This window comes from Spinacia oleracea, chromosome 1 (genome assembly GCF_020520425.1).
Source record: "Spinacia oleracea cultivar Varoflay chromosome 1, BTI_SOV_V1, whole genome shotgun sequence".
NCBI lineage: Eukaryota > Viridiplantae > Streptophyta > Magnoliopsida > Caryophyllales > Amaranthaceae > Spinacia > Spinacia oleracea.
In genome coordinates this window covers 69,850,527-69,878,288 of record NC_079487.1, presented here as the reverse complement: position 1 = coordinate 69,878,288, position 27,762 = coordinate 69,850,527, and the positions used below count along the sequence as shown (strand labels likewise).

The window sequence follows — 27,762 nt, the reverse complement described above, 5'->3', positions numbered from 1 at the left end:
ATCTAGGTCATAAAAATTTAAAATTTAACACAAATTAACAATTTTATGATGGTTTTTAATCATTGGTACCTAATTAAATTAATAATTAATTATGAAAATCAAATTAATTATAAATTATTCGAATTTCAACAAATTAATCATAATTACAAATTAGGTTGTATAATTAACAATGCTAGGCATTCAAACTTGTTAAACATATACAGTAGGTCAATCAAAAATTCAAGATTTATCAACAAGAATCGCAAATATTTAATTTAACATCTTAAATTTACAAACTTTTGCGTTCGAAAAACTAAAACCTCCGAAAAGTCATAGTTAGGCTTCGAATTTGGGAATTATGGGTTCGGCCGAAAAATACTACTTTTGTCAAAATTTTAGAATGCCTTTTACATGCGGAATTGACACAAAAATCACTCGATTTGGATGAGTAACGAAGAAACTGCCGAAAAACTGCGTACATATAATTAAATGAACGCAATTTGCAATAAATTAACAATTACGAAAATTAATCACCCCTTTTAATTCTTTGCAAATTTGTAAAATTTAACTGTTTATGCAATTTAGATTATGAAAATAATAAGAGGCTCGTGATACCACTGTTAGGTTATGATTCATATGACAAAACATAAATCATGCGGAAAAACCATAAAGCCAGGAAAGCATATTATTTACACATAATCATTTAGCATAGTTTAGATGCATACACTTTGTTGCGTGCCCTCCCTAGCTGCGCCGGAACCGAACAAGAACAAGTCTTTAGGACTCCAAGTGTCGTCCCTCCGTAGATAGTCCACAGCACGTCCGGATCCGCCTTAAGCTTGACCAACTGGAATCGCCCTTAAGGTTGCTTAGGAATTTCGGCTATTTAGGTGCAAGTGTATGGCTGATTTTTCTTCAAAATCTTACCTTTAGAATACTTCAATTGTGTCTATAAATTATGACCCTAAGCTCCTATTTATAGAGGTATGGAAAAGGAATTATAATCCTACTAGGATTTGGATTTATTAATTAGAATCCAACTTGAACTCTAAATAATAAACTTAATTTATTAGGATTAGGATTTAATCAATACACGAATTCCGATAGGATTAGGATTCGTTACGAACATGAGCATCGTAAGGCCACAAGCATCGCACCATCCGCGCAGGCCTTGCGGCCCACACGAGCAGTCGCTGCTCGCAGCCCAACAGCACGCCCAACGTGCGCGCGCCAAGGCCTTGCTGGGCCTGGCCTTGCGCTGGGCCTGGCGAGGCGTGGCAGCTCCATGTTGGGCGCTCGGCTTGCTGGGCGCGGGCCTGGCTTCGTGTTGGGCCTTCGTCTAGCAAGCCTCGTCCGATGCTAATTCGTACGATGCGCTTCCGATTAAATTCCCGGTTCCGGAATTCATTTCCGATACGAACAATATTTAATATTTCCGATTCCGGAATTAATTTCCGTTTCCAACAAATATTTAATATTTCCGTTTCCGGAATTATTTTCCGATTCCGATAATATTTCCGATTCTGACAATATTTCCGTTTCCGGCAATATTTCCGATTCCGGCAATATTTCCCTTTCCAATGATATTTTCCGATACGTACCATGTTTCCGTTTCCGGCAACATCTACGACTTGGATAATATTTATATTTCCGATACGATCCATATTTCCGTTTCCGGCAATATCATCGTTTCCGGAGTATTCATTTCTTGCTTGTGACGATCTCAGCTCCCACTGAAACCAAGATCCGTCTATTCCGAATATCCATAGATGGAGTATTTAATGCCATTAAATACTTGATCCGTTTACGTACTATTTGTGTGACCCTACGGGTTCAGTCAAGAGTAAGCTGTGGATTAATATCATTAATTCCACTTGAACTGAAGCGGCCTCTAGCTAGGCATTCAGCTCACTTGATCTCACTGAATTATTAACTTGTTAATTAATACTGAACCGCATTTATTAGACTTAATATTATATGCATACTTGGACCAAGGGCATTATTTCCTTCAATATTTACCATCATCTAATCATAAAATTACTTTATTTAACACGTTAATACTTCAAATGACCTTAAACTATAAAAATGAGCATAAAAGACACATTTAGAGAAAAAACGACTAAAATATACGCAAGACAAGATCATGTTACTATTAATGCAACAACGCGATATACGAACTAAAAATGATAAAACAAAGTAAAATAAGAATAAAATGCATGCTAATAAAATGAAATAAAATCCTAGCCTAAGAGTGACGTAAATGTCGCTCATCACATAGAAAATGTTGGTTCACCTTGTAGAATTTGATAATTCTCAAAAGATGAAAGTTCTTGTTGTGGTCTTGTAGTTGTTGGTGAGAAAGAGTTCGAATCGGAGAAATAGAGATTTAGTGTTCCATGATTTGGAAACTGTGGAAAATTTTGTGAGTTTGAGACCTCTTAAGAATTTAGATCAATTGGATAACTAGACAAAGGAGGTGTAAATTTTGGATTATTTTAGAGTTGTGAAGAGTGTTTGGATCTTGAGAGATTTTTTTTTACTACATTGGAAGATTTGGGAAATTGAAAAGTTTTATAAAAGTACTTCAATATTGGTCTCATTTTATAGAAGAGGAAAAAATAAGTTTGTTAGTATAAATTTTTTAATTTCTTACTTTGTATTTTTTGAGATATTATCGTTTGAAATATTTCTAACGTTCATATTATTCAAAAAAAATCATAAGTAATTTACATCCATTTATTTTGTAAGATTATACTTGATGACGTCTGCAAAAATATGGAGCAATCTTTGATGTGTCAGCAATTTTGGATTTTTGCTCCAATTGCAATTACACGTGTCTGGCTGAAAACATATGCCACGAGTCTTGTTTTGGTCGTGAGCACGACCAGTTCATCTCTCCCTTTCTCCCTATTTCATCTCTCTCTTCATTTTTAATTATTTTCCCCCCGACTTTCACCTCATGCCTCGTCACAACCAACCATTGTCAATGCTCTTATATACTTCGTATAAGGCTAATTTAATTTTGTTAAATATTTTTCTTTGCAGACTTCTCTTATATATTTTCCTTTTTATTTATGTTTTTCTCAAAACAAAATTTTTCCTCTTCTTTAAACCAACATATTGTTTTCGTGTTCCTCTGTTTTGTGGCCTCGTGCCTACTCTCTTTGACACAACCTTTATCTTTATTTTATTTCTCTTACTTTACGTTCCGCAGATAATTCCTTATAATAGTCCATGTTAGACAACCCTTACCATTTTGGGGCTAAGACTTGATCGTTGTTGTTTTGTTTATACCCCGTACAAGATAAAAGATTGAAATTATTTGGCACCCAAAACCAATGAGAAGTTGATATGTTAAGTAAAGCTATCAAAACGGTTACTCGAGTCAGGTCCGGGTCTGATCATCTCGGGTCATGATCCGATCAGGTCATGTCAGATTACTTTATCGTCCAGGCTCAGGTCGGGTTAGGTTGATTTCTAGTCAGGTCAAGTCGGGTTATTTTTTCATTTCGAGTATAGGTCGGGTCTTATTCCGGTCGGGTATAATTTCGGGTTCGGGTCTTATCGAGTCGGGTTTTAGTCGGGCCTCTACTCCATCCGTTTCTTTTTGTTCTTTACGTTTTTCTTTTTTGTTCTTTACATTTCCTTTTATATTATCACATAAATGTTTTAGTATTCTATCAAAATTTTTCAAATGATTATTTTAACCAATTAAATTCACTGGGTCATTTAATATCTCACACTTTTCTATTGGGACATTAAGTTTTTCTCATTTTTCCAATATCAGAATTTTGATAAGAGTGAAAACATTATAAATAATTGTAATGTTCCTTGTTTAAGTAGAAAAAAATAGAGGAATCTCAATGCACATTAATTAGTCGTTAATAAACGTGCAAAGGGCGAAACGTAAAGAACAAAAATAAACAAAGGGAGTATCAATTAATTTCGGGTATGTGTCAAATTCAAATCGGATAATTATCAGGTCGGTTAAAATTTAGGTTGGGTTCAATCTCGGACACAGGTTAAGATTGGGTCCAATAACTATCAGGTCTAGTCATGTTTTTAAGATATAATTATTTTTTCTTAATTATGTTGTAAAAATTAATGATTCATTTATTTCAAATTTGAGTTTTATTTAAACCAATTAATCGTGTGTTTTTGTCAAGTCAATATGCATAAAGTTAATATGAGATTATGAGTCAATAATCGATTTGGTCATCTCAACTTTTAAAGCGTAAAATGTATACTAACTATCAATAATATTAATTAAACATAAGCGAAACACATCATGTACGATTTTACATACTAGCAATATATACTAAAAATTGTAGGATTAAAACAAGATTAAAAGCTACAACAAATTACCAATAACTCAAAAGCATTGCAGGAACAAAACAAGTTGTCAAGTTAGAGATTGTTTATTTTTTTTAAGGAAAATTTGTCAAATACAACCTAATAAAGTTCTCTATTCGCCAATTACAACCTCAAATTTCTAATTTTGCCAATTACAACCTTAAACTTATACATCCATTTTAAATTACAACTCGAAGTTATTTTCCGACAAAAATCACCGGAATATGATGTCATAATGTTATTAAAAAAAATTACATAATTTCTATATAAAAAATTAAATCGTTAAATAAGAATTAAAACAAAAAAAATCGAAAAAATAATTTTTTCATATAGATATTATGTACTTTGTATTTTTTTTAATAACGTTATGACATCATTTTTCGATGATTTTTGCCGGAAAGTATTTTCGGGTTGTAATTTAAAATAGATGTACAAGTTTAAGGTTGTAATTGGCAAAATTAAAAATTTGAGGTTGTAATTGGCAAAGAGAGAACTTTATTAGGTTGTATTTGACAAATTTGCCTTTTTTTAAATAATATCAAACTTAGGTTAAATTTGGTTTTACACTTTTCACTTGTTCCAGATTAGATAATGAAAAAAAATAAAAAATATTAACTTGATTTAAGTTACTACTCCCTCCATTTCTAAATGTTGTATCCATTTGGAATCTTGGGGAATCTTGGTTTCTATGGGTATAAGTGTAATGATTGGGTGTAAGAGAAATGATTGTGTGTAAGAATGTGTAAGAGATTCTTTTTTAAAGATTAAAGTAAGGAGAGAGAAAATATTAAAGAATTATGGGAAAGGGGATATTTTCAATTAATTAATCAAAAATCAGAAAAGATCTGATTGAAGTGGGGACCAAAGTACATGAGTTGGATTTATTTCATCCAATGAGATTTAAGCAACAAAAAAAAACGGAGGGAAGACTTCCCAAATTGGGAAAGTCCACTTCCCTTTTTACACTTCCCTCCAAAAACAGAAATTCAGCCAAAAGTTTTTCCTCCAAACTTTTTCCCTCCAAACTTTCTACATTTACCACACACCCTTTATAAATAGGGGTCAATTTCTACCCAAAAACCCTCATAAATTCCAACTGTTTTAATATCAGTTACAACAACAAAAAACCAAAGGCAATAAATGCACTACAATTAATCAGCAAAGGGACATTAATGGCTTCAGATCAAGAGGAGGACGAGTTCCTCGGTTTTTCCGATGATGAAGGAGACGGCACGAACTCTGATTCAGATTATGATGATGATGAGGCAACCCAAAATGCTGAAAGTGAAGTAAATGCTCATCAAATAGGGGACTTTGAGCAAAATCAACAATTGCCAGATCTGAATGAAGTGGGACAAGAATATGCACAAGAATGTGAAGTGGGACCACAGCATACATCAGGTATATCAGATAACCACTCAGTTCCATTTTTGTTTGATTTGAACATGCCAACACAACAAGAGTTCCCACCATCTCCAATTCATCAAACAGAAACAGAGCAAAATCATCATAAGCCTAGAACCCCAAGGATTAACAACGAATTAAGGTTGGAAATCTTGTTGTTCCTTCTCTTAAGAAAAGAAAAGCATTCAGATGAACTCATTCATGGGACAAATAGGCAGGCTGTTATAAAGTTTGGTTACACAAGGAAGACAATTAGACTAATATGGCAGAGAGCATTGGCACATAAGGCAGCCATGGATTCGTATTTCTATGATAGTAAATATCACAACTGTGGGAGGAAGAGAATTCAAGTAACATATTAGTCTTTAGCCTCCATAGGCATGGGGGATAGAACAACCATTATTGATCTAGCAAGGATGCTCAATTTGAGTCCCACAACAGTTTGGAGAATGGTGAAAAGAAAACAGATAAAACCACATTCAAGTCCCTTGAATCCAGGCATTTCAGAAGAATGCAAGATGGCAAGGATGAAGTGGGTACTTGGTCTCTTAATGGACTACTCAATACCAAATGATCCCACATATTACAGCATGTATGATTTCATTCACATCGATGAGAAATGGTTCTATCTTACACAAAAAAGTCAAAGAGTTTATTTAGCAAACAATGAACCATTTCCACACATGAAGGGAAAATCATGAACTAAGATTCAAAAGTTCATGTTTATGGCAGCAGTAGCAAGGCCAAGGTGGGGACAAGATGGGCAGTGTGAGTGGGATGGGAAACTTAGTATATTTCCATTCACAGATGCAGTGGCAGAAAAGAGAACATCCAAAAACATAGTGAAGGGGACAATTGAGACTAAACCAATCAAGTCAGTGAATCAGATTGCAACTAGGGCCATGCTAATCAACTACCTAATCCCAGCAATTAAAGAGAAATGGCCACCACATGAGGGGGAAAGGGTGATATACATCATTCAAGACAATGCAAAGGCACACATTTTGCAAAATGATCAAGAATGGCAGCAACATTACAAGCAAGATGGCTTTACATTGATATTGACTCAGCAGCCAGCAAACAGTCCAGATTGTAACATATTAGATTTGGGGTTCTTTAGGTCAATTCAATCACTAATGCACAAAAAGATGCCTAAAACAGTTGAAGATTTAAGTGGTGCTGTGACTGAGGCATATAATGAACTGCATGCAAAGACTCTATCTAATGTGTGGATGTCACTTCAATATGTTGGAAATGAAATTTTGAAACACAAGGGGGACAACAACTACCAACTCCCACACAACAAGAAAAAGATTTTAGAAGATGAGGGGAATCTGCCAGAACAAGTTAAGGCCCCAAGGTGGGCTGTGAATGAATGCAAACAACTTGTTGATGAATGGAGAGCAAATCAGTGAAGTATAGAGCAAGAACGAGAGATTACTTTTTGTGTTTTGGGAACATGTTTTAAAAGTTACAAGAACAAACAGAATGTCACTTTTGTAAGCTTGAATGAAAGCATCACATGTATTTAAAACATTTTGGAAGCATCATATCAACTGGAAAAATGAATGAATCAATTTATTGTTGTTAATCTTTAGTTTTTGTTCATCATACTCACATATTTGTAGTTATTCATGTACATTGCATATTAACATATGATTTCAGGATAAGTCAAAATCATAAGGGAACATGTACATTGCATATTAACATATGATTTCAGGATAAGTCAAAATCATAAGGCAACAATGCACAAGGCAACATGAACAAGACAGCATGAACAAGGCAACAATAACTAGGCAGCAATGCACAAAGCAACAATAACTAGGTTATCACAATCATAGTTTAGTTTTTGTTCATCATAATCACAATCATGTTTATTATTTCTAGTTGTAATTGAAACACAAAACATCAATTGAATGAGTCAGCCATTCCTTAAACCATGAAGGGAACATATTTATGTTTTCAAGGCAACACATGAATTCATTTTCAAGCCAAGGCAAAGCATGGGGACATGTTGTTCTCAGTTTGTATGTGTTCATCATCATTGAATCCTATACTTTAATATCCTCCTCCCAAATGGAGTGAATGACTAACACAAACAGAAATGGGAAAGGAAAGTCACTCCATTTGACAGAGGATACTATAAGTGTAGGAAACTCAGGACATGCAAAATCACAACTCCGAACACATCGGCTTCAAAATGGAAAGAATGCATATCACATCATTTTCAGATGGAATTTCTTCCCACTTTGAAACCGATGCGTCAAAAGATGTAATATTCGAGTTACTAAATCATTTCATCATTGAACAACTCAAAAAAACAAGGCATGAGCAAGGCAGCAAAGGCAAGGTATTTACTTACAACATACTTAGAAAGTCATATGCAAAATCACTTAAACACATCGGCATCTAAGTGGAAAGAATGCATATCACATCATTTTCAGATGGAAAATCTTCCCACCTAGATACCGATGCGTCAACAAAAGTAAATTTCGATATGCTTAAACCAATTCATCATTGAACAAAGCATGAAGAAGAAGGCATCAAGTACATAGAAGCAAGTACACACAACCATATCAGAATGTCCCCAAGCATCCCTCACACAAACCCCATCCACCAACACTTAGCTCCTGAGAAGCATTATTCATGCTAATGGCGCATGAGTGTTAATGGAATATAGGGTTTGAGTGTCAGCAAATGAAGACTCATCATAGATGACTCAAAACAAATAACAAGGCAGCAATGGACAAGGCACAACAATCTCAGTTAGGTTGATTTACAGCATATATGTAGTATGTTTCTAAATTTTAACAACCTCATCACCCTTTCACAAAAGGGATTACATGATCACTTCTTTGTTTTTGAAATGAAATTTATCCCCTTTTGTAAAAGGGGGCGAGGGAATATGTTAGAAACCGAAATCTAAGATAATCAACAATTACATCACAGATCACAATGATCAAACTCACACATGGGACATTAGCAAACATTAGGGTTCCAATCTCAGAGTTGTTGAATAGCATCATTGATCTATTGTATCAATATTTTCTCAACTTTAACATCCTTTTGCCGAATAGAATGATTGATATTCACTACTGATCATGTGAAATGACAATCACTCTATTAGACAAAAGGAGTTAAAGGACAAGTATTGAAACATAAATCTCAGGATATCAACCTTTAACATCATTGATTATCATTAACACCACAATAACACGTTGTTTAAGTGTCATGGTGGTCCTTCCAAAGGGAATTGACAAATTGTGAACTATCGCATTGGATATTTAAAAATAAGTCAATCCCCTTTGAAGGACCACCTAACTAACAAAAGTGAAACATGCATGACATCAAAATTCATCTCAGATGTCCCCAGGCATCATTGAAACAAATTCAACCTACACACACTTAGCGCCTGAGAAGCATCATCACTGATACTAATGGCAGCACGAGTGAGTGTAGGTAACTTGAATTGTTTCTCAGCATATGAAAGACTCATCATCGATGTAACATACAAAGGTACTTAAGGGGACAACTAACCTCTAAGTAAACAAGACATGAATTGCCTTTCCGGTCTAATGCCAATTTATATGTGATGGAATCAATTGAATTATTTCCCAAGACATTTAAACTGGCAAAGGATAAAAAAGCCAAAACAAACCATGCTCATTTTGGTCTCAGATGTCCCCAAGCTTCATTGAAGCACACCATGTTCACAAACCATTAGCACACAAAAGCCTCAAACAGCCAAAGGCTGGATGCTAATGGCGCACTGTGGTTTATGAAACATGGATAGTTTCTCAGCACTGAAAGACTCATCATAGACCTCATTCAAACCCTAACATCACAGACCAACCATTCAGGAAAGGCAAACAATAAGAGGGGACTTTAATGAAACTGTTTTTTTCCAATCACATGTTAAAATTTTATTCATAAACCCATCCCATATGCTTTCACCCCTCTCAAGGCAACACTAATCAACCAGCAAACATATCACAGTTTCAACAGGCAACATTTTTAAACCAGTAAGCACACAAGACAACATTAATCAATCAACAAGGCAACATGTTTCAAGCAACAAGGCAATAATAGAGGACATGAATACACTCCAAACCCTATAACATCATCAACAAAACAACAACACCCCTTGCCAACAACAGATCACAGTTGTTGGCTACTCCACCTTATGTCTCCACAGCTAACCAGCAATCCAAATATAATTAAAAGAGGGTTTATAGAAGACACACTTATCTCTAAGCATCAACAACACCCTTAGGTGGCTTTTTTTTTATTCCATCTTCCTTCACGTTTGGGGACGAAACCGAACATTGCCCATCAGAAACCTCTGGACCAGCAGTTGTGTTCTCACACTCACCCACATAGTATAGGTCGAATGAATCAGAGTGATTGGGTTCCTTGCAATCAAGAGGGGACATAAAATATGTTTAATATATTTCACATCATCACAAACATTCATGGGATTTATTATTTAAACTGAACAAGATCATCATAAAAAGATCAAGTCACAAGATCATCATACGAAGACCATCATACATGTCTAAACTGAACAACATCACCAAAGAACAACCACGGGATTCAACATGCAATTTAAAGAACATGCAACATGCAACTGAACTAGATCAACTTAACAAGATCAAAGAACAACATCATCAAATTAATCATGGAATTGAACATCCAAATCAACCAAAACAGACCAACATTCATGGTATTTAACATGCAATTTAAAAAAAGTCATAAAAATTCGAGAAAAATCAAGGGATCTCTGACATGCAATTCGAAAACTTCATCATTTAACCAAAAAAATCAAGGGATCTCTGACATGCAATTCGAAAATTTATCATTTAACAAAATAAATCAAGGGATCTCTGACATGCAATTAGAAAACTTCATCATTTAACAAAAAATATCAAGGGATCTCTGACATGCAATTCGAAAACTTCATCATTTAACACAAAAATCAAACATTTTTTGGACATGCATAATGAAAAAAAATGAACCAATGTTAAATCTAAAAAAATTCACAAAAATCATCAACAAATGAAAAAAAATCATTAAAATTCACAAAAAATCACAAAAAATCAGAACATGCAGAGTAACCCTAATTTTATTAGAAAACCTACGTTTCAACCAAAAATCACAGATTTTCTCCAAGAAACACAAAAAATCCCAAAAACAGAGTAAACCCTAATTAACTCGAAAAATCAGGAAAAAAAACCCAAACATAAGGAAATATACCTCATCAGATTCGTCTCCTCCAAAGAATCTCAGATCTGCTGGTGTGGGGACTCGATCGTCGTATTTGGACTCCACCTCTTCACCAGGCTCCACTTCCATTTTCTCAAACCAAGCTTTGAGATAATTTCGGGTACTCGTGTTCTCCTTCTAGGCCAACCTCAAATTATTCAGATACTCGCCAGAATACGAGTGCTCGTTGTTGGGACAAATGCATTTCGAGCCCCAATCACAGTTTGGGTCAGGAATTCGTTGCCCAGAAGTACCAACCGAATAACTCGGAAGATATTTGGAGGAAGAGGATCCCATTAAGAAATTAATAAAACCCTAATAAAACTCCGATTTTATCCCCCAAAAAAATTTCACCAGAGAATCGATTACCAATCGGGATTTGGGACGACAAAGGGGCAAAACTAGAGGGGATCTCACCGGAATGTCGTTCCGGTTAAAGTTTGAGAACAATTTTGAGCGAAAAAACCCAAAGATCTGAGAGATCTCACCAAAAAAAACGAAGAACAGGGGCGGAGAAGGTTAGGGTTTTTAGAGAAACAGAGAGATTTCTTGAGGAGAGAGACGGAGACAGGAGGAGAGAGGGATCCGAAGAGAATGAGGAGAGAGAGGGTGAGAGGGACGGTTTATAAGGAGAGAGATGTGAGAGTGACGTTAGGGTTTTATTAATTTAATAAGGGAGGTGGGTGGGTGGGGAAAATTAGGTGGGAATATGGGTAGATTTTTTAGGTTTTTTGGTTATTAGATTGAAATATAAGGGTATTTTAGGAATAAAAGTATGTCCAAAAATAGAAAGATTCTAAGTGGATACAACATTATGAAACGACTAAAAAGGAAACGGATACAACAAAAAGAAACGGAGGGAGTAATTGGTTAGGTCAATGACAAGTCGGGTAAAACCAGGTAAAGATTTGTCACGGTTCGGGTCAATAACTAGTTTAATCGGGTTATAATTAGTTTCGGTTTGACATCGGGTTGGGTGTTGAATCGGGTTTGGGTCATTGTTAGTCGGGTCAGTTCTGTTATCGATTATATTCCGGTAGGATTCGTGTTCGGGTCATGCATTAACGGGTCGAAATCGATCATCAATTTTTAATGAATCGAGTATGATCGAATTACATGTTTTCTATTTTACCAATATTTCAAATTCATATTGGTATACGATCCTTACGAATACAGATCGATTCAGGAGGGAAATCACGTTTCCACATCAAAGTGAGTCTCTTTAGCCGTAATAAATACGGCACACATCGGATAAGAATAAGATAAGCTCTTGAAGAAAACGAAGAGCCATATTAATTTCCCACCATTGATTTAATTAAGACCATCTTCGACAATCAATAAAGTGATCTGGCAGAGAGAAAAACCTGAATTCACTACCTACAAGAAGCTCACAAGTGGCATCCATGTGGGTTCTCCCCATAATTCATGTGGGCTGTTTTAAATCTAGATCCCTTCATTTTCCACGTGTCACCTTCTTAAAAATAGAAACTTCAAATTATAGTTACGAAATTTGCGACTACTTTTAATCCGCGCGCCACCCCACCCCACCCCACCCCATACCCAAAAAAGCACTTTCTCTATCTTCATTGTTGTTCGTCTCTCTCTTCAGTTATTTGTCACTCTCCGACACGAGAATTGCGGAAAATCGAAAACGGGCGATCAATCTACCATTTTCAAGATCTAGAATCTTCGTCTTCTCTGAATTCTCTCGCTTGTTTAGGATTAACAGTAATTAGTAGCGAGTGAACAGTTACGGCTCGGAAATTCGGACTCAGCTGATCGACTTCGGTGGCTTCACAGTTTCACAGGTCAGTTTAATTAACATGTTTTTTTAATTATATATAAAAATTTGTGTTAGATTATTGATTATATCATACCATCCTATAAAAGGGTGGGTAGTGATTTCATCTTATGACTCACTATTATTGGTTATATTATGCGGCGAGACTAATCGAAATTACTCTGGAAGTGTTTGATTTTGCGTGTTTGCGTTAGATTAATGGACTTTCTAATTTACCATTTACCGATTTGATGTTATTGTTCGGAATGTTGTTAAATTATGTGAAATATGTAGGAATATGGACTGTTTATTGTTTTATTTTTTAAAAAACTACTAAGTTCAACTAGTTGTTGTATTTGATGTATGTACTGTGTATCAGGCTGAATTTTTTGGTGTTTTGTCTGTTTTTATGGGAAAAGAGAAATGATATTGAATTATTGATTATGTTTTTTTTCTTAAATTCATGAATGATCATATTTTTTTTTCCCAAATAAGCGACAAGGGCAACTCACATTATAAGTGGTAGAGGTGGAGGTAGAGATGTATCGAACCTGTATTCAGTATTCGTGTATCTTATTTAAACACTTAATCAGTTAATCTTTGCCACTAGGCATGACGTTATATGTTTGATGATGGAATAATTTACTTTCTCTGTTCCATGCATATTTACTTTTTAAGGAGGTATTACATCATTTTCATTGTAGGAAATAAAATAGTCATGTTCACACTGCAAATACTCCGTCCGTTCCAAATTAATTATTTGGATCATTTTAATATTTTTGGTACTATTCACATCTCACTTTGACCATATTTTATTTTAGTAAATGAAAAATAAATGTTAAGCAAGTAATACAGTTTTAAAATATTAACATTTTATAATTAAATATATTGGTGGTCAATATTATTCATTGACAAGCGTGTTCAATCAAACTGGTGCAAATAATTTGTGATAGAGGAAGTATCTAATATACTTTATATCTTAACCCCTTATTTGTTTATTTAATGTTTGCAATCACATGCGCAAATTTGTATTTATGTATTTATTTCTCTTTATTTTACCCACTCCTAAGGGCTTGTTTGGTTGACCCGAGAGTTTAATTCCCATAGGAATTGAAGTTGTAATTCAAGGAAAATTAATTCCCTTGTTAAATTAATGTGAATTTCTTTAAGTTGTTTGGTTGACAACGTGGGAATTAGAAATTCTCATGAATTTTGATTGACCAAGGAGAGGCTAGGTAATTTACTTCCTATGTTTTGTAGGAACTCAAATTTCCCATGAATTCCAACTTCTTCCATTTTTACTTTTTTATGTCAACCAAACAACTAGTCAATCTATAAATTCCCACGAATTCCACTTCTCCCATTTTTAAATGTCAACCAAACAACCCCGAAAACTCTTTGACATAACCTACATGGTCCAATAATATTGGAACAGATGAAGGATTATATTATACTAAAACATATATCAGTCACTTCCTGGTGCAAAATTTTCTCATCAAAAACTTTTTTCCTACAAAATCTTTACTTTTTTTTCCTATCCTTTTCTATATACTGTTTATGTATGAAAAAAAATGTGTTTATAGATTATGGAAATAATATGTACCACATATTAATAATTTGCTTAAATGAATTTTTGGTACTCCGTAATATTTTAATCAAATCACTATATTAATCTTATATATATATATATATATATATATATATATATATATATAAAGGAGGCATATTTGCTGAAATATTAGAGCGCCACCTAGGATTACTAATGTTTTCGGCCAATGAAAAATAAGATTTCTAATTTATTTTTGAATTAAAAAAATCAATTGCCACGTAGATAATTAATTAGATGCCACGTAGATATTTTAATTAATTAATTAATAATATATACAACTCCATCTAAAATCAAGCACTCTAATAATATAATTAAAAAATAAATCTAAAATAAAATTCATCCAAAATCAAACACTATTCTAAAATAAAATAAATAAGATACAATTTAAAATCAAACATTAATCCAATATTAGAGCGCTACGTAGGAAATCTAATTGTTTCTGCCGAAAAATAAGATTTCATCCAAAAACAAACACTCTCATAATTAAAAAAAAAAAATCTAAAATGAAATTCAATGCAAAATCAAAAACTAATCTAATCTAATATATAAAATTGGTATATACATAGGAATTTTATTTAAACATAAAAATTTAATAGAATCCGTGCATCGCACGGGTTAAAATCTAAAAAATAAATCTAAAATAAAATGCATCCAAAATCAAATACTTATTTAAAATAAAATAAATAAAATTCAATTTAAAATCAAACATTAATCCAATATTAGAGCGCCACATAGGAAATCTAATGGTTTCGGCCAATGAAAAATAAGATTTCACAATTAATTTTGAATTACAAAAGTCGAGTGCTACATAGATAAATAATTAAGTGTCACGTAGATATTTTTATTAATTAATTATTAATATTACACATGTACGGAGTACAATTTTATCCAAAAACAAACACTCTAATAATTAAAAAATAAATCTAAAATAAAATTCAATGCAAAATAAATAAAAAACTAATCTAATCTAATATATAAAATTGTTATATACATAGAAGTTCTATTTAAACATAATAATTTAATAGAATCCGTACATCCGGGCTAAAATCTAGTAATGAACTAATGAAAAACATATTTGCTTTTTTGGTCAAATCAACATATTAATATATCGAATATTTCGGTCAAATTAACATATCAAACATATAAAATAGGTAATACGTAGTAGGACGGATATTGCATACTCCGTATTAGATGATTAAATGACTACATTTAATATTTATTAACTATGCAGTAACCCTAGGTAGAGAAATATTTTAGTCAAATATATTATAAAATTAGTCAAATAATTTTAGAATATTCGTATATGAACGGGGCCTCGTCTAGTATGTAACAAAAGATTGCCCCATTTGACTTTTTCAATTAAATACAGATTGTAAAAATATGAGCTTTCACGGTCTCCAAGATACGACGTAAAACATAAATATCTCTAACTCTACATATAAAAATTGATATTCCAAAAATATATACTGAAAGGAACCCGACAAGATTTCACGTAACTATATTATTTAATGAGAAATCATTGTCAAAGTTTTTAAAGTTTGACCAAAAAAATTGCAATGGGGCAATGTTTTAGGGGAGGAGGGAGTAGTAGGCCAACTTCACATATCTGATATCTCATACTCCCTAGTTTGCTCATTTGCCTTCTCATGATGATACACATACGGTGTACTACGTATGAGTAATAAATAAAAATTATTCTTTCAATTATAATCGTATAAGAATACAAATCATAAACCCTTGATATTTTGAAAATACAAGTAACAAATTCAGTAAAGACTCAACATGTCTTTGTTTTCTCTTACGGTAAATCATCAAATGTACGGAATAGTCAAAGTTTTTAAACTTTGACCACGTAGGTGAGGGATGTAAGAGATTGGGTAGTGAGTAGGTACTACACCTTCGTTTCTTAAATATTGCACGATGTTTACTTTACGCTTTCCAACACACAACCTTGACTCTCGAATTATCTATGAGTAAAAATAATAAAAAAAATTAATATTTAGAAAGTATGTATGTCGATATAAATCTAACAAGATCCTACATGATTACCCATTTCCTTATGTATATATTACAAAAAACGGTCAAAGGCACGCCGTGAATAGTGTAAAAGTCGACATGGTGCGATATTTGTGGAACGGGCGAATTATGTTTTGTTTAAAACAACTTTGATGAAGTATTATACTTTTATGGAGAACTTTGATGATGGAAGTGGAGAGCCGGAGATGATAGTTGGTGGGATAATTTTGAATGAAAAACTTGAAATTTAACTACTATAAAATCCGAATTATTTGGTCGTTTTTTGAGTCTCTTTTTAAATGTCAATTTCATGATATAGTATTCTAATGGGTGTGTTGATAGCGTGCTTTGTGTTGATAGCGTGCTTTGTGTTTAACTGTTTATTACGTTCATGATTTTTGTTTTTGGTTGCTAAGGGTTGGTTGACTTTGCATTTATTTGACAGTGTGAATGTGTGATGAAGTACTTTATCACATTTGTATTTTTTATCTTACTCTCATTTTCAGTTTGTTGATCAGTGATTTGTTGAAAGTTTCACAAATGTCCCTACTGTAGCATACTCCGTCCATATTATACAGTAACTTTTGTCTCTCATTCCCACGTCCTTATTTTGAGATTACATTTTTCTACTGCCTGAGAAGTGCGCCCTTGAGTCCCTTCAATCCAAAATATAAGTAGTTTTAGCTAAATGCTTAGGATAAAAAAAATTATAGAAGTCATTCTACAGTGTCAATGCGACATCAAATATCATTTTATAGTATTAGTGCAATATCAAAAGTTGTTTTTTTAATAACAATACAATATGAAATGCCACTTTCAATACCAATATAACTTTTTGCTAAATCTAAATAATTTCATGAAATGTGTGAAAATTTCTAACAACCTATATTTTGGATCACAGGGAGTATGAACTGAGGGGAGAGTCAAACACTAAGATACAAGTTAACAAAAAAAAAATCTGAAAAACCATGGAAGCAGCTGGAGAACCACAATCAAATGACATAGGCTCAAATGCAATAGATGAGTCAATTTCTTCGAGTGAGCTAGCCACCAGACTAAGTATGGAAGCAGAAGCTGTTACAAATGGAGAAACAGACCTTGAAAGTCTAAACCAACCCCTCTTAAAGAGAAACAGAACTCTCTCTGCTAGCCACTTAGCTATGGTTGGAGCAAAGGTTTCCCATATCGAGAGCCTTGATTATGAGTATGGTTTCACTCTTTTCTACTAACTTTGTCTTCCCTTATCTTCTCTTCACATTTTAATGGTTTAGGAGACTCTTCTAATGTTATTGCAGAATCAATGAAAATGATCTGTTCAAGCAGGACTGGAGAAGTCGGTCTAAAGTTCAAGTATTACAATACGTCTTTTTGAAATGGAAACTTGCATTTCTGGTGGGACTGTTGACTGGTCTTATTGCAACCCTCATAAATCTTGCAGTTGAGAATATTGCTGGATATAAATTGCTTCTAGTGTCTGACTATGTTCAGGAAGAGAGGTACTCCTTCCACTTTAATGTTGTTTTCTTTCTGCTTTATATGGTCAATAACAAAGATAAAATCACATACATGAATTTTTGAGGGAAATATTTTGGCTGCAGGTATATGATGGGGTTGATTGTCTTGACAGGGGCCAACTTCTTATTGACTCTGAGTGCTACCGTGCTAGTTGTTTTCTTTGCTCCTACTGCTGCCGGGCCTGGTATACCTGAAATCAAAGCTTACCTAAATGGTATTGATACCCCCAACATGTACGGAGCATCAACCTTATTTGTCAAGGTTAGTTTGTGTGTAAATGTACATGTATCTTACTAAGGTATTTTACTCATCATATGATTCATATATGTCAACTGCTTGCTACTGTTCATGTTTGATTCAATGTACACGTGGATAATGGCTTAGGAGTTTACTTGTTTGCTGCTATGACAGATTATTGGGAGTATTGGTGCAGTCTCTGCTGGATTAGACCTCGGTAAAGAAGGGCCCTTAGTGCACATTGGATCATGTATTGCATCCTTACTTGGCCAGGGTGGAACAGATAAGCATCGTGTCAAATGGAGGTGGTATCGTATCATGAACAATGACAGGGATCGGAGAGACCTAATCACCTGTGGTGCTTCTTCAGGAGTTTGTGCTGCTTTTAGGTCCCCAGTAGGAGGGGTTCTGTTTGCTCTGGAAGAAGTCGCTACATGGTGGAGGAGTGCTATCCTTTGGAGAACTTTCTTTAGCACTGCAGTTGTGGTTGTAGTTCTCAGGGCTTTCATTGAATTCTGCAGTTCTGGAAAATGTGGCCTTTTTGGCAATGGAGGACTGATCATGTTTGATGTGAGTAATGTTACTGTTCATTACAACATGATGGATATCTTAGGAGTTGCCCTCATAGGACTTATTGGTGGTGTTCTTGGAAGCCTTTACAACTATGCTCTGCACAAAGTTCTCAGACTTTACAGTCTCATTAACGAGTAAGCACTATAATCCCATTCGAGTCATTTTTAACTAATCACTGTTTTTGTGTCTCATTGATCCTGATTCTGGGATGTCCCATTATGACACTTTGGTCATGGTCATATTAAGGGTGTGTTCTCTTCAACTTATGAGGAACTGACCTTATAGGACCATATTATTTATTAAACTTATAAGACCTTATAAGTTTAAGGATGCGTTCTATTTAACTTATAAGACTTGAAATCATCTGAACTGAACTTATTTGAAATTATAGGACGTTGTGGGACCTTATTTAACTTATATGACCTTATCAAACTTACAAGACCTTATAGGATTTTATAGAACCTTATTGGAACTGATTTAAAGTTTGTTAGATTATTTCTAGCTTCTAGTCATTAGAATATTTATAATAGTTGATTGCGAATATAAATAGCTACTCGGTATATGTTTATTTGTTTTATGTCTCACCAAAATTTATAAATACTCGTACATAAAAAGATCATCCATTGATTTGATTGTAATTTAAAAATGTTAATTAACCTTTTCCATTTTAGTTATATTGACATTATATTGATAATAAAATTAATTATAACTTATTCCCTCTCTTTCCTAAGTTCTACTTACTTTCCGTTTAAAGGTGCTTTCCAAATGGAACTACTCACTTTTACTTAATTCCATTTATATCAATCTTTTATTCATATTATATCACTTCTCACCCCACTTTCTGAGACCCAATAATATTTGATAATTCTCTTATTCTCTATATCTCTCTTCCTTGAAGCAAAAGTACCCACTTGTGTGGTCTCCCACTTGAGTTTTCTTTGGTTTGTGTTACTACAGTAACCGAGTAGAACTCAGGAAAACGGAGGGAGTAGTAATTAATATTTACGTACATATCATTGATAATTTTTTTTCCATTGATAATTATTAATCGTAAATTTGTAACCGTAGATTATTTTTATATAATAACATTAATGTGATTATTTAATATAACAACGTAAGTAAGTAACGTAAGTAATAGTATTAATAATCATAATATTATGTATTTTATCCATTGAAACTTATTAGACCTTATTAGAACCTTATTGGAACTTATAGGACCTTATAGCAACTTATTAAAACTTATAGGACCTTATTGGAATTTAAAGGACCTACAACTTATTTAAATAAGGTCCTATAACTTGAAGAGAACACACCCCAAGAGAGTCAGTGCATAAAGGACTATGGTACTCAGCCTATTCAAGTTTTCAACTTGTTTTGCATAAATGAATTAGTGTATAGGATTAAGGCTTTGTTTGTTTCAACGGAAAACATTTTAAACGAAAATGATTTTTCATGGAAAACAATTTTAAAGGGAAAATAGTTTTCCTTTGTTTTTTTACAAGAAAAAATATAAAGAAAAAAGAACATAGAAGTGGGAATGCGATGACAGAAAAGAAAATATAAGGGATTAGGGTGGAAAATGTGGCATTCCTTCTTTTCAAAAGGAAAATTGGTTTTCCTTTAGAGAAAGTCGGAAAATTGTTTTCCATCCTTAACAAAACAAACAAAGGAAAATGGGAAAATCATTTTCCGAAAAGGTATTTTCCGTCAAAACAAACGGAGGCTAAGGTACAAAAATCTGGTAAAATACTCGAAGATACTAAAAATGAGAGAATCCATCTCTGCTATTAATACACTTATAAAACATTACTAAGTATGGGTTTTCTTCTCAAGTCACTCAAAAATACTTCGGATAACTTAATTTTAAAGCTTCCACATGCAACTTTTTGCATGGAGAAGTTGCAAACATTATCTCCTTAACCTTAATACTACTGGCATCAACTTCAAATTCACCTTTGAGGTCAACTTCTCAAAGTGCTTATCCCATCTACAGATATATCCAAGGGTCTTCCACAAATTATGCAAGGGGGAATTCACCCATGGGAGAAAAACTCTTTCACTCAAATTTACTCACTCCTTTGAAAAAGTTTTCTCTAGTCATGGGATCAAGTCACGGTATTAGGAGATATTGTTTATAGGCATGATTTATGGGATTGCAATCTCCTAGGTTGTAATATATATTGATGAATGAGAAGTGATGAGACTTTTGAGGCGACTTTAGCAGTAGTAATTCATTAAAGTCTGTGGAAAAAGGTTCCAATACTAGAATTAGACTTCAAACCTACCATACTTCTGTCACTCGAATAATTCCCTTTCCAGATTTCTAGGAACGATAATAAATCTTCAAACTTATTAACTCTAACCAACTTATACTATTTTGCTACTCTGTACGTAGATCACTATTATGTCAAGTATCCTAACAGGTAAATGGTATTATTCCCTGTGAAGACCTATGATTATATATGGAGTTAACAAAAACTTGTTTTATCACTTATTTTAATTATCTTTCATACCCAGATATGTAGATGATGCTTAGTGAATATCAAATTGACGAAGAAACTAATGGAGATGCATTTCTTTGGATGTTCAATGGAATGTTCTATTTTAAATTTGCACACAGTTTTCATTGTCATTTCCTTAGATTATTACCTTAAACAAAAGGAGTTGTTTATGTTGATCTATCCTAGGTAAAACCTCACTGAACCATATTTAACACAGCAAACATCTATCCGGTATTACTAGAAAGTAGAGGAAAGCATTATGCTTCTGAGTTTTTATCAGTGTTTCTGAAATTGCTTTGTCTTTTTGCAGGAGGGGGAAGTTAGCAAAGATCCTTTTAAGTCTTACAGTCTCAATTTTTACCTCTGTCTGCTTGTATGGCTTGCCGTTCCTTGTGGGTTGCACAAAATGTGATCCATCTATATCAAAATTTGAGTGTTCCACAACTGGAAGGACAGGGAACTACAAGAGATTCAACTGCCCGAAAGGCTATTACAATGACCTAGCCAGCTTACTCTTTTCTACCAACGATGATGCTGTTCGAAACATCTTCTCTACAAATACTCCAGGAGAGTTTCACTCAGTCTCTCTTGTGATCTACTTTGTATTATATTGTATCCTAGGACTCTTTACCTTTGGCATTGCTGTACCTTCTGGACTCTTCTTGCCTATCATTCTCATAGGTTCAGCATATGGGCGTTTGCTGGGCATTGCTATGGGAAGTTACACTAAGATTGATCGGGGGCTTTATGCAGTTCTAGGTGCAGCATCACTCATGGCTGGCTCAATGAGGATGACTGTCTCACTTTGTGTAATTTTCCTTGAACTAACTAACAACCTATTGTTACTCCCCGTAACAATGCTTGTGCTACTCATTGCAAAATCAGTTGGAGATTGCTTTAACCCGAGTATCTATGAGATTATATTAGAGCTTAAAGGCTTACCTTTCTTAGATGCAAACCCGGAACCATGGATGAGAAATATTAGTGTTGCAGAGCTTGCTGATGTGAAGCCTCCATTAATTAGTCTTCGAGGATTGGAGAAGGTATCTCGCATTGTAGATATCTTGAGAAATACTACACATAATGGTTTCCCTGTCATAGATGATGATGTAACAGTCCCGTCAAGTGAAGGGACAAAGGCAAGGGAGTTACATGGTCTAATATTAAGAGCTCACCTTGTAGCTGTGCTTAAGAAAAAGTGGTTTTTAAACCAACCAAGAAAAACAGAAGAATGGGAAGTGAGACAGAGATTTTCATGGGTGGAGTTGGCAGAAAGAGACCTGGACTTTGAACAAGTAGCCATATCAAAGAATGAAATGGAAATGTATGTTGATTTACATCCTTTCACAAACAAAACTCCTTATACCGTGGTAGAGGACATGTCGGTAGCAAAGGCAATGGTATTGTTCAGACAGGTTGCACTTCGCCATTTGCTCATTGTACCAAAATACCAAGGAGCTGGGGTAAGTTACAACCCATTATACTTGGTTTTTTCGTAATCTATCTAAGTTTTAAAAAGCGCGCATCTAATCTGATGTTTTCTTTTTCCTTGCAGATATATCCTGTCATTGGAATCTTAACGAGGCAAGATTTGAGGGCACATAATATTCAGACTGTGTTCCCTCATATAGCAAAGACTAAAGGCAGAGAAAAGCAGAAATGACTTCTTCCTTATACACTTGAATAGGCAAAGATTGTCTCCCCGAATCAATAGATTTAGACTGCATTCTTTACACTTTTTGCATTTTACATTCTTATTCTTATTCTTATTCTTATTCTTCATATTCTGTTTCAAATTTTGCATTCTTTATTTCATATCATATGTACATTTTAAGGAGAAGTCATGAGAAAAGTTCGTGTAGACTTGCCTGAATATTGCATATTCACTAGGTGTAAAAGTATAAAACTACAGAGTATAAAAGAAACACGTTTACTGTAAAAACTAAAAACAGCAGCACATTTCTTGTATGTATTTTCTGTCTTTCCTGTTTTAATCTGTTTCTAAGTCACAAAACATATTTTCCCATTTGGCCAAGTAGCGGATTAATTAGTGCTGCATAAAATCAATGATTTCACAGACCATTTTTGGTGAAGTATTTGGAGCAGCACACCAGTTCCAGGCCTGCTTATTCTCCTTTGTATTCACACTTCGCATACAGTACATCAGAATTTGTTTAGAATTTTACTCCATCCATTTCACAAAGTTGATTATGCTTCACTTTTTCTTCTTTTAGACGTATGTCTCACAATAGTTTATGATGTAGTACTACTCCCCGTTCCATAATGATGTTCCAATTTATTTTTCATGTTTGTCAATGCACATTTTGTGTCATTTATATCTCTAATAGTATATTAAAAAAATTATAAAATTTGAAATTATTAAAATAATTATTGAGACGAATCAAACAAAACTCAACATGAATATGTTTTATGTTATGTATTGGAAATTTAGAAGATTATCTTCAACTGTAAATAGTGTGAAAATTCTAAATTGAAATATCATTATGGAACGAAGGTAGTATTACTTTCTCTCCAACTTTGTCTCACTCACTTTATAATATAATTTTTTCTTACAACACCATACTACTCTGTAATCCCAAACCTTTAAAATACTCATAATTGGAGTACTATACTTAAGAATAGTGTTATGAGTCACAAAATGGTGAAATTCACTATTACTAAGAATTTTTTTTCGTTTCTTCCCTTTAGATGTTCTATGTTGCTTGTTCAAACAACCTAGGTTCAAGCCTTGTTAATTACATATTTTCCCAATTTCTTTTCTTTGTTTCACTTTCTCCTTTTCTGATTTAATTTACAGACTAATTTCAATATTTTAGGGGACCGCGCGCGTTAAAACAAATATATTAATTGACTTTCATAAATTTTAATTAAAAAACTCTTTGTATTCATGACTTCCATTCATGACCATTAATATTTTCATCAATATTTTTATTTCTCTTTTAGATAATTGTTGAATAGTTTGGTTTTCAAATATCAAATTTGTATAAACATAATAGTAAAAACAAAAACTAGTTTTATTTTACATGCCCGGGGTTTTATTTATGCAGTACTCCGTATTAGATTAGGTTTCATATATGCTCGAATATTCTAAAATTATTTGACCAATTTTGAATACTCTGTAATATATTTGACTGAAATATTCCTACCCCTAAAGTTACAACATACTCCCTCCGTCCCGGAATACTCAACCCGGTTTGACCGGCACAGAGTTTAAGGGACTTGAATTGACTTATTTAATTTAATAGGTAGTAGTTGATAGTGGGGTATTATTTTAATGTAGTTAGTAGGAGGTGGGGTTGGGGGAGAGTATGGGTTGAATTTTAATTATTTTTTGTATGGAGTAGGGGATAGGTGGGTTAATAGGGGTGGAGTGATAAATAATATAATATTGTTAGAATATTTCCATTTTTAGAAACAGGTCAAGTATTAAGGGACGGCCCGATAAGGAAAACAGGTCAAGTATTCCGGGACGGAGGGAGTAATTACTAAATCCTAAACATAATCATTTCTCATCAAACTAGTACTCCGTATGCAATTTTCGTCCTACTACATATTACGTATTTTATATGTTTGATACGCTAATTTGACCAAAATATACAATATACTAAAATGCTTATTTGACCAAAATATTCAATATATGAATATGTTGATTTGACCAAAATATTGATTAAATATATTTTCCATTATTAATATAATGATTTAACTAAAATATTACCAAAAAATATTTTTAGCAAATTATTATTACATCACATATAGTATTTTCATAATTTATAAGCATACTATTTTCTTGCATACATAAACCGAAGAAACGATAGAAAATTAAAAAAAAAATGGAGATTTTTCCAAAGAAAATTTATCTTCTTCAAGGAAATCGGTGATTGTATTTTCAAAATATAGGCAAATTGGTCTTCTCCAAAGAAAAAACAGTTTATGTTGATATTATTTGGTAATGTAGAGTAGTTGTAATTATTCACATTGTTGAACTTGAACACCAAAATAAAATGTTGCTCCGTAATGATTTTAGGCAAAAAGGTCAAGCCGCAATACTGTTCAAAAATATGTTTTTTTTTTTTATGGAGCTGAGTAATTCACTAAACAGCCGTTGTAGGCGACGTGTGTGATGACGTATACACAATGACACAGGACCAATGCCGTAACTTAGTCTCATCAGCCAATCGACGCTCTCCTTACGTGTCCCTTTAAAACGGCACCAGTAACGTCGTTTAATGACGGCTGAGAATGTGATTCTCACTTATTGTGGTGGAACACCTCCATTATCATTTCATTTTCAGCCGGATTTTCTTATCATCGGAGTATATTTCTTGATTTTTCAGAGTCGTACATGAAAGTTCTTTATCTGTTTTGAATAAATATATTACTTGGACTTTTAAATTGCATATATACTAGTTTTCACTGATCTTTTATTAATACACAAATTTAATTATAACTGGTGTAACATAAATAATGTACTATGTAAGAGGGATGTTCCCTAAAATACTTAAAATTTACCTTGATATAAGTATTACCTCTTTTTTAAAATGATTTTTACGCTTCCTGTTTTAGTCTGTTTCATAATGATCTTTAGACTTTGTTTTGTTTTATTTTATTTTCAGACATAAAAATTTACTACTATGACTTACTCTTCTTACTCCTACAATATTTACAATTTTTCACTCACTTTCTCATACTTTATTCTTTTTTTTTTTTACATTCACCCACTTTTTTGCACATTTCTCTTACTTTATCTATATTTTATTATATTCAACCAATTTTTCTACTTTTGTCTTAATATTTGTGCAAATAGTAACCGTAAAGATCTTTATAAAAGGAGGTAGTAAAAATTTATTTAATTTTTAATGATAAAATTTTCTTTTACATAAAAATTACCCTTCAAAATCACTCATAAATTTATTTTTCTATTAGGTAACCCCTTAAAAAGTTTATCCAAAAAAATCACCTCATAATATGAAAATTAAGCCAACATGTTAAAAGTTACAAAATATTAAATAATGTTATCCGGATGTACAATAAATTTATTGTACATCGGATGCATGCAAGAACTATTGTTACTAATATACGGAGTATGCAAAATTAAACATTTTCCCTCAATTTTTTTTTGTCATGGAGTATGTTGTTAAATTAGTCACAGTATATACTTACGTACATTATCAACTTTTTATAGTATTTACTAATAAACTATTATTAGTGGTTAAAGTGGTACATTGGCAAATATGTCAGTGAAAGTGATGCACATTATTTATTTAGAAACGGAGGGAATAATAAAGAATATATATTCTCGAATAAGAGATTTGTTAAGGATATTGGTATATGCGGCTTTAAGTACGTAGTATGTAACTAGTTTTTGGGTTCGGGCGATGTCTGAGGTTACTACATTAATAACATTCACATTTAGTTAAATTTATTTTGCAATGATAACATTAAACATGTCATATCGTAGTGGTAAAATATTTATTGTTTAAACTCAAGATTGTGATTCAAACCTTATACAAATCATGTTTAACTCTTTTTTTTAATGTATATAAAGATTACTAGAGTGAAAAACTCGTAAACAGAGCAACACGCGTCATGCAAACTTTCCTTCAAACTTTTTTTTTAATATATACTTCCTCTGTCCCGTAATACTCGCACTGTTTTGACTTTTTGCACTATTCACATAATTCACTTTGACCCTATTTTATTTCTAATATATGAAAACAAATGTTATTATATAATATATTGTTGACTTCATCTTAATATATATTTTCAAAATATTAATATTTTATAAGTTCTATAATATGTAGTTAAAGATATTGGTGGTCAAAGTCGTGTGTTGACAAGTGTGTCCAGTCAAAACAATGCGAGTATTCCAGGACGGAGGGAGTAGTATGTAATACTTACTCCTTTACATGCATAATAATCCCAAACCTTTAAAATACATGTGTTTAGAGTACTATGCTTACCAATAGTGATATGGATGAGAAATCCATGATATTGACTATTCATAAGTAGGAAATTTTCAAAAGCTTTCCTTTAGAAGTTCTATATTGGTGGTGCAAGTCATCTAGGGTTCAAGGCTCTTGACTTGCATTTTTTGCCTACTCCCTCCGTCTCTTTTTGTTTTTTACGTTTTCCTTTTTGGGTATTTCAAAATATTTTTTACATTTCCTTTCATATTATCACATAAATGACTTAGTATTCTATCAAAATTTGTGTCCAATTAAATTCATTGGATCATTTAATCTCTCACACTTTTCCATTGGGACATTAAATTTTTCTCATTTTCCAATATCAGAATTTTGATAAAAGTGAAAACATTATAAATAAACGTAATTTATCTTGTTTAAATAAAAACATTGAGTAATCTCGATGCAAATTAATTAATCGTTAAAACGCGTGAAAATTGTCAAACGTAAAAAACAAAAAGAGACGGAGGGAGTATTTCTTTACTTTGCATTTAGTTCTCTTTTTCTTATACATCTCTATTATATAAGTGAAGAGGGGAGGGGTACTTC

General features: G+C 33.1%; 2 protein-coding genes across 4 annotated transcripts; both read left to right on the top strand.

Annotated features, from left to right (window-relative positions):
- The first annotated feature begins 6,116 nt into the window (after positions 1–6,116).
- Positions 6,117–7,151, top strand: LOC110777867 (uncharacterized). Its single transcript, XM_056834180.1, has 2 exons — positions 6,117–6,378; positions 6,469–7,151. The coding sequence occupies exons 1-2, from the start codon at positions 6,117–6,119 to the stop codon at positions 7,149–7,151; spliced, it is 945 nt and encodes a 314-aa protein (XP_056690158.1).
- Positions 7,152–12,415: 5,264 nt separating this feature from the next.
- LOC110790477 (chloride channel protein CLC-b) lies at positions 12,416–23,178 on the top strand. 3 transcript variants are annotated; one of them, XM_056833464.1, is made up of 7 exons: positions 12,416–12,806; positions 17,305–17,607; positions 17,699–17,899; positions 18,002–18,179; positions 18,330–18,862; positions 21,540–22,692; positions 22,785–23,178. In XM_056833464.1, the coding sequence occupies exons 2-7, from the start codon at positions 17,372–17,374 to the stop codon at positions 22,890–22,892; spliced, it is 2,409 nt and encodes an 802-aa protein (XP_056689442.1). In that variant the 5' UTR covers positions 12,416–12,806; positions 17,305–17,371; the 3' UTR covers positions 22,893–23,178. The 3 variants fall into 3 exon arrangements, with proteins under 3 accessions (XP_056689442.1, XP_056689508.1, XP_056689487.1); XM_056833530.1 differs by lacking the exon at positions 12,416–12,806 and having other exon boundaries at positions 17,475–17,607; positions 17,727–17,899; positions 18,031–18,179; XM_056833509.1 differs by lacking the exon at positions 12,416–12,806 and having other exon boundaries at positions 17,477–17,607; positions 17,727–17,899.
- Positions 23,179–27,762: the final 4,584 nt, after the last annotated feature.

What these genes read in the sequence shown, in the direction of transcription:
- LOC110777867 (XM_056834180.1), top strand. Translation starts at nt 6,117, where the DNA reads ATGGGGGATAGAACAACCATTATTGATCTAGCAAGGATGCTCAATTTG. An exon ending in GTTCTATCTTACACAAAAAA is followed by an intron (nt 6,379 to 6,468) that starts GTCAAAGAGTTT and finishes TGTTTATGGCAG; the next exon opens with CAGTAGCAAGGCCAAGGTGG.
- LOC110790477 (XM_056833464.1), top strand. Translation starts at nt 17,372, where the DNA reads ATGGAAGCAGCTGGAGAACCACAATCAAATGACATAGGCTCAAATGCA. An exon ending in CATCAACCTTATTTGTCAAG is followed by an intron (nt 18,180 to 18,329) that starts GTTAGTTTGTGT and finishes CTGCTATGACAG; the next exon opens with ATTATTGGGAGTATTGGTGC. An exon ending in CTTTACAGTCTCATTAACGA is followed by an intron (nt 18,863 to 21,539) that starts GTAAGCACTATA and finishes GTCTTTTTGCAG; the next exon opens with GAGGGGGAAGTTAGCAAAGA.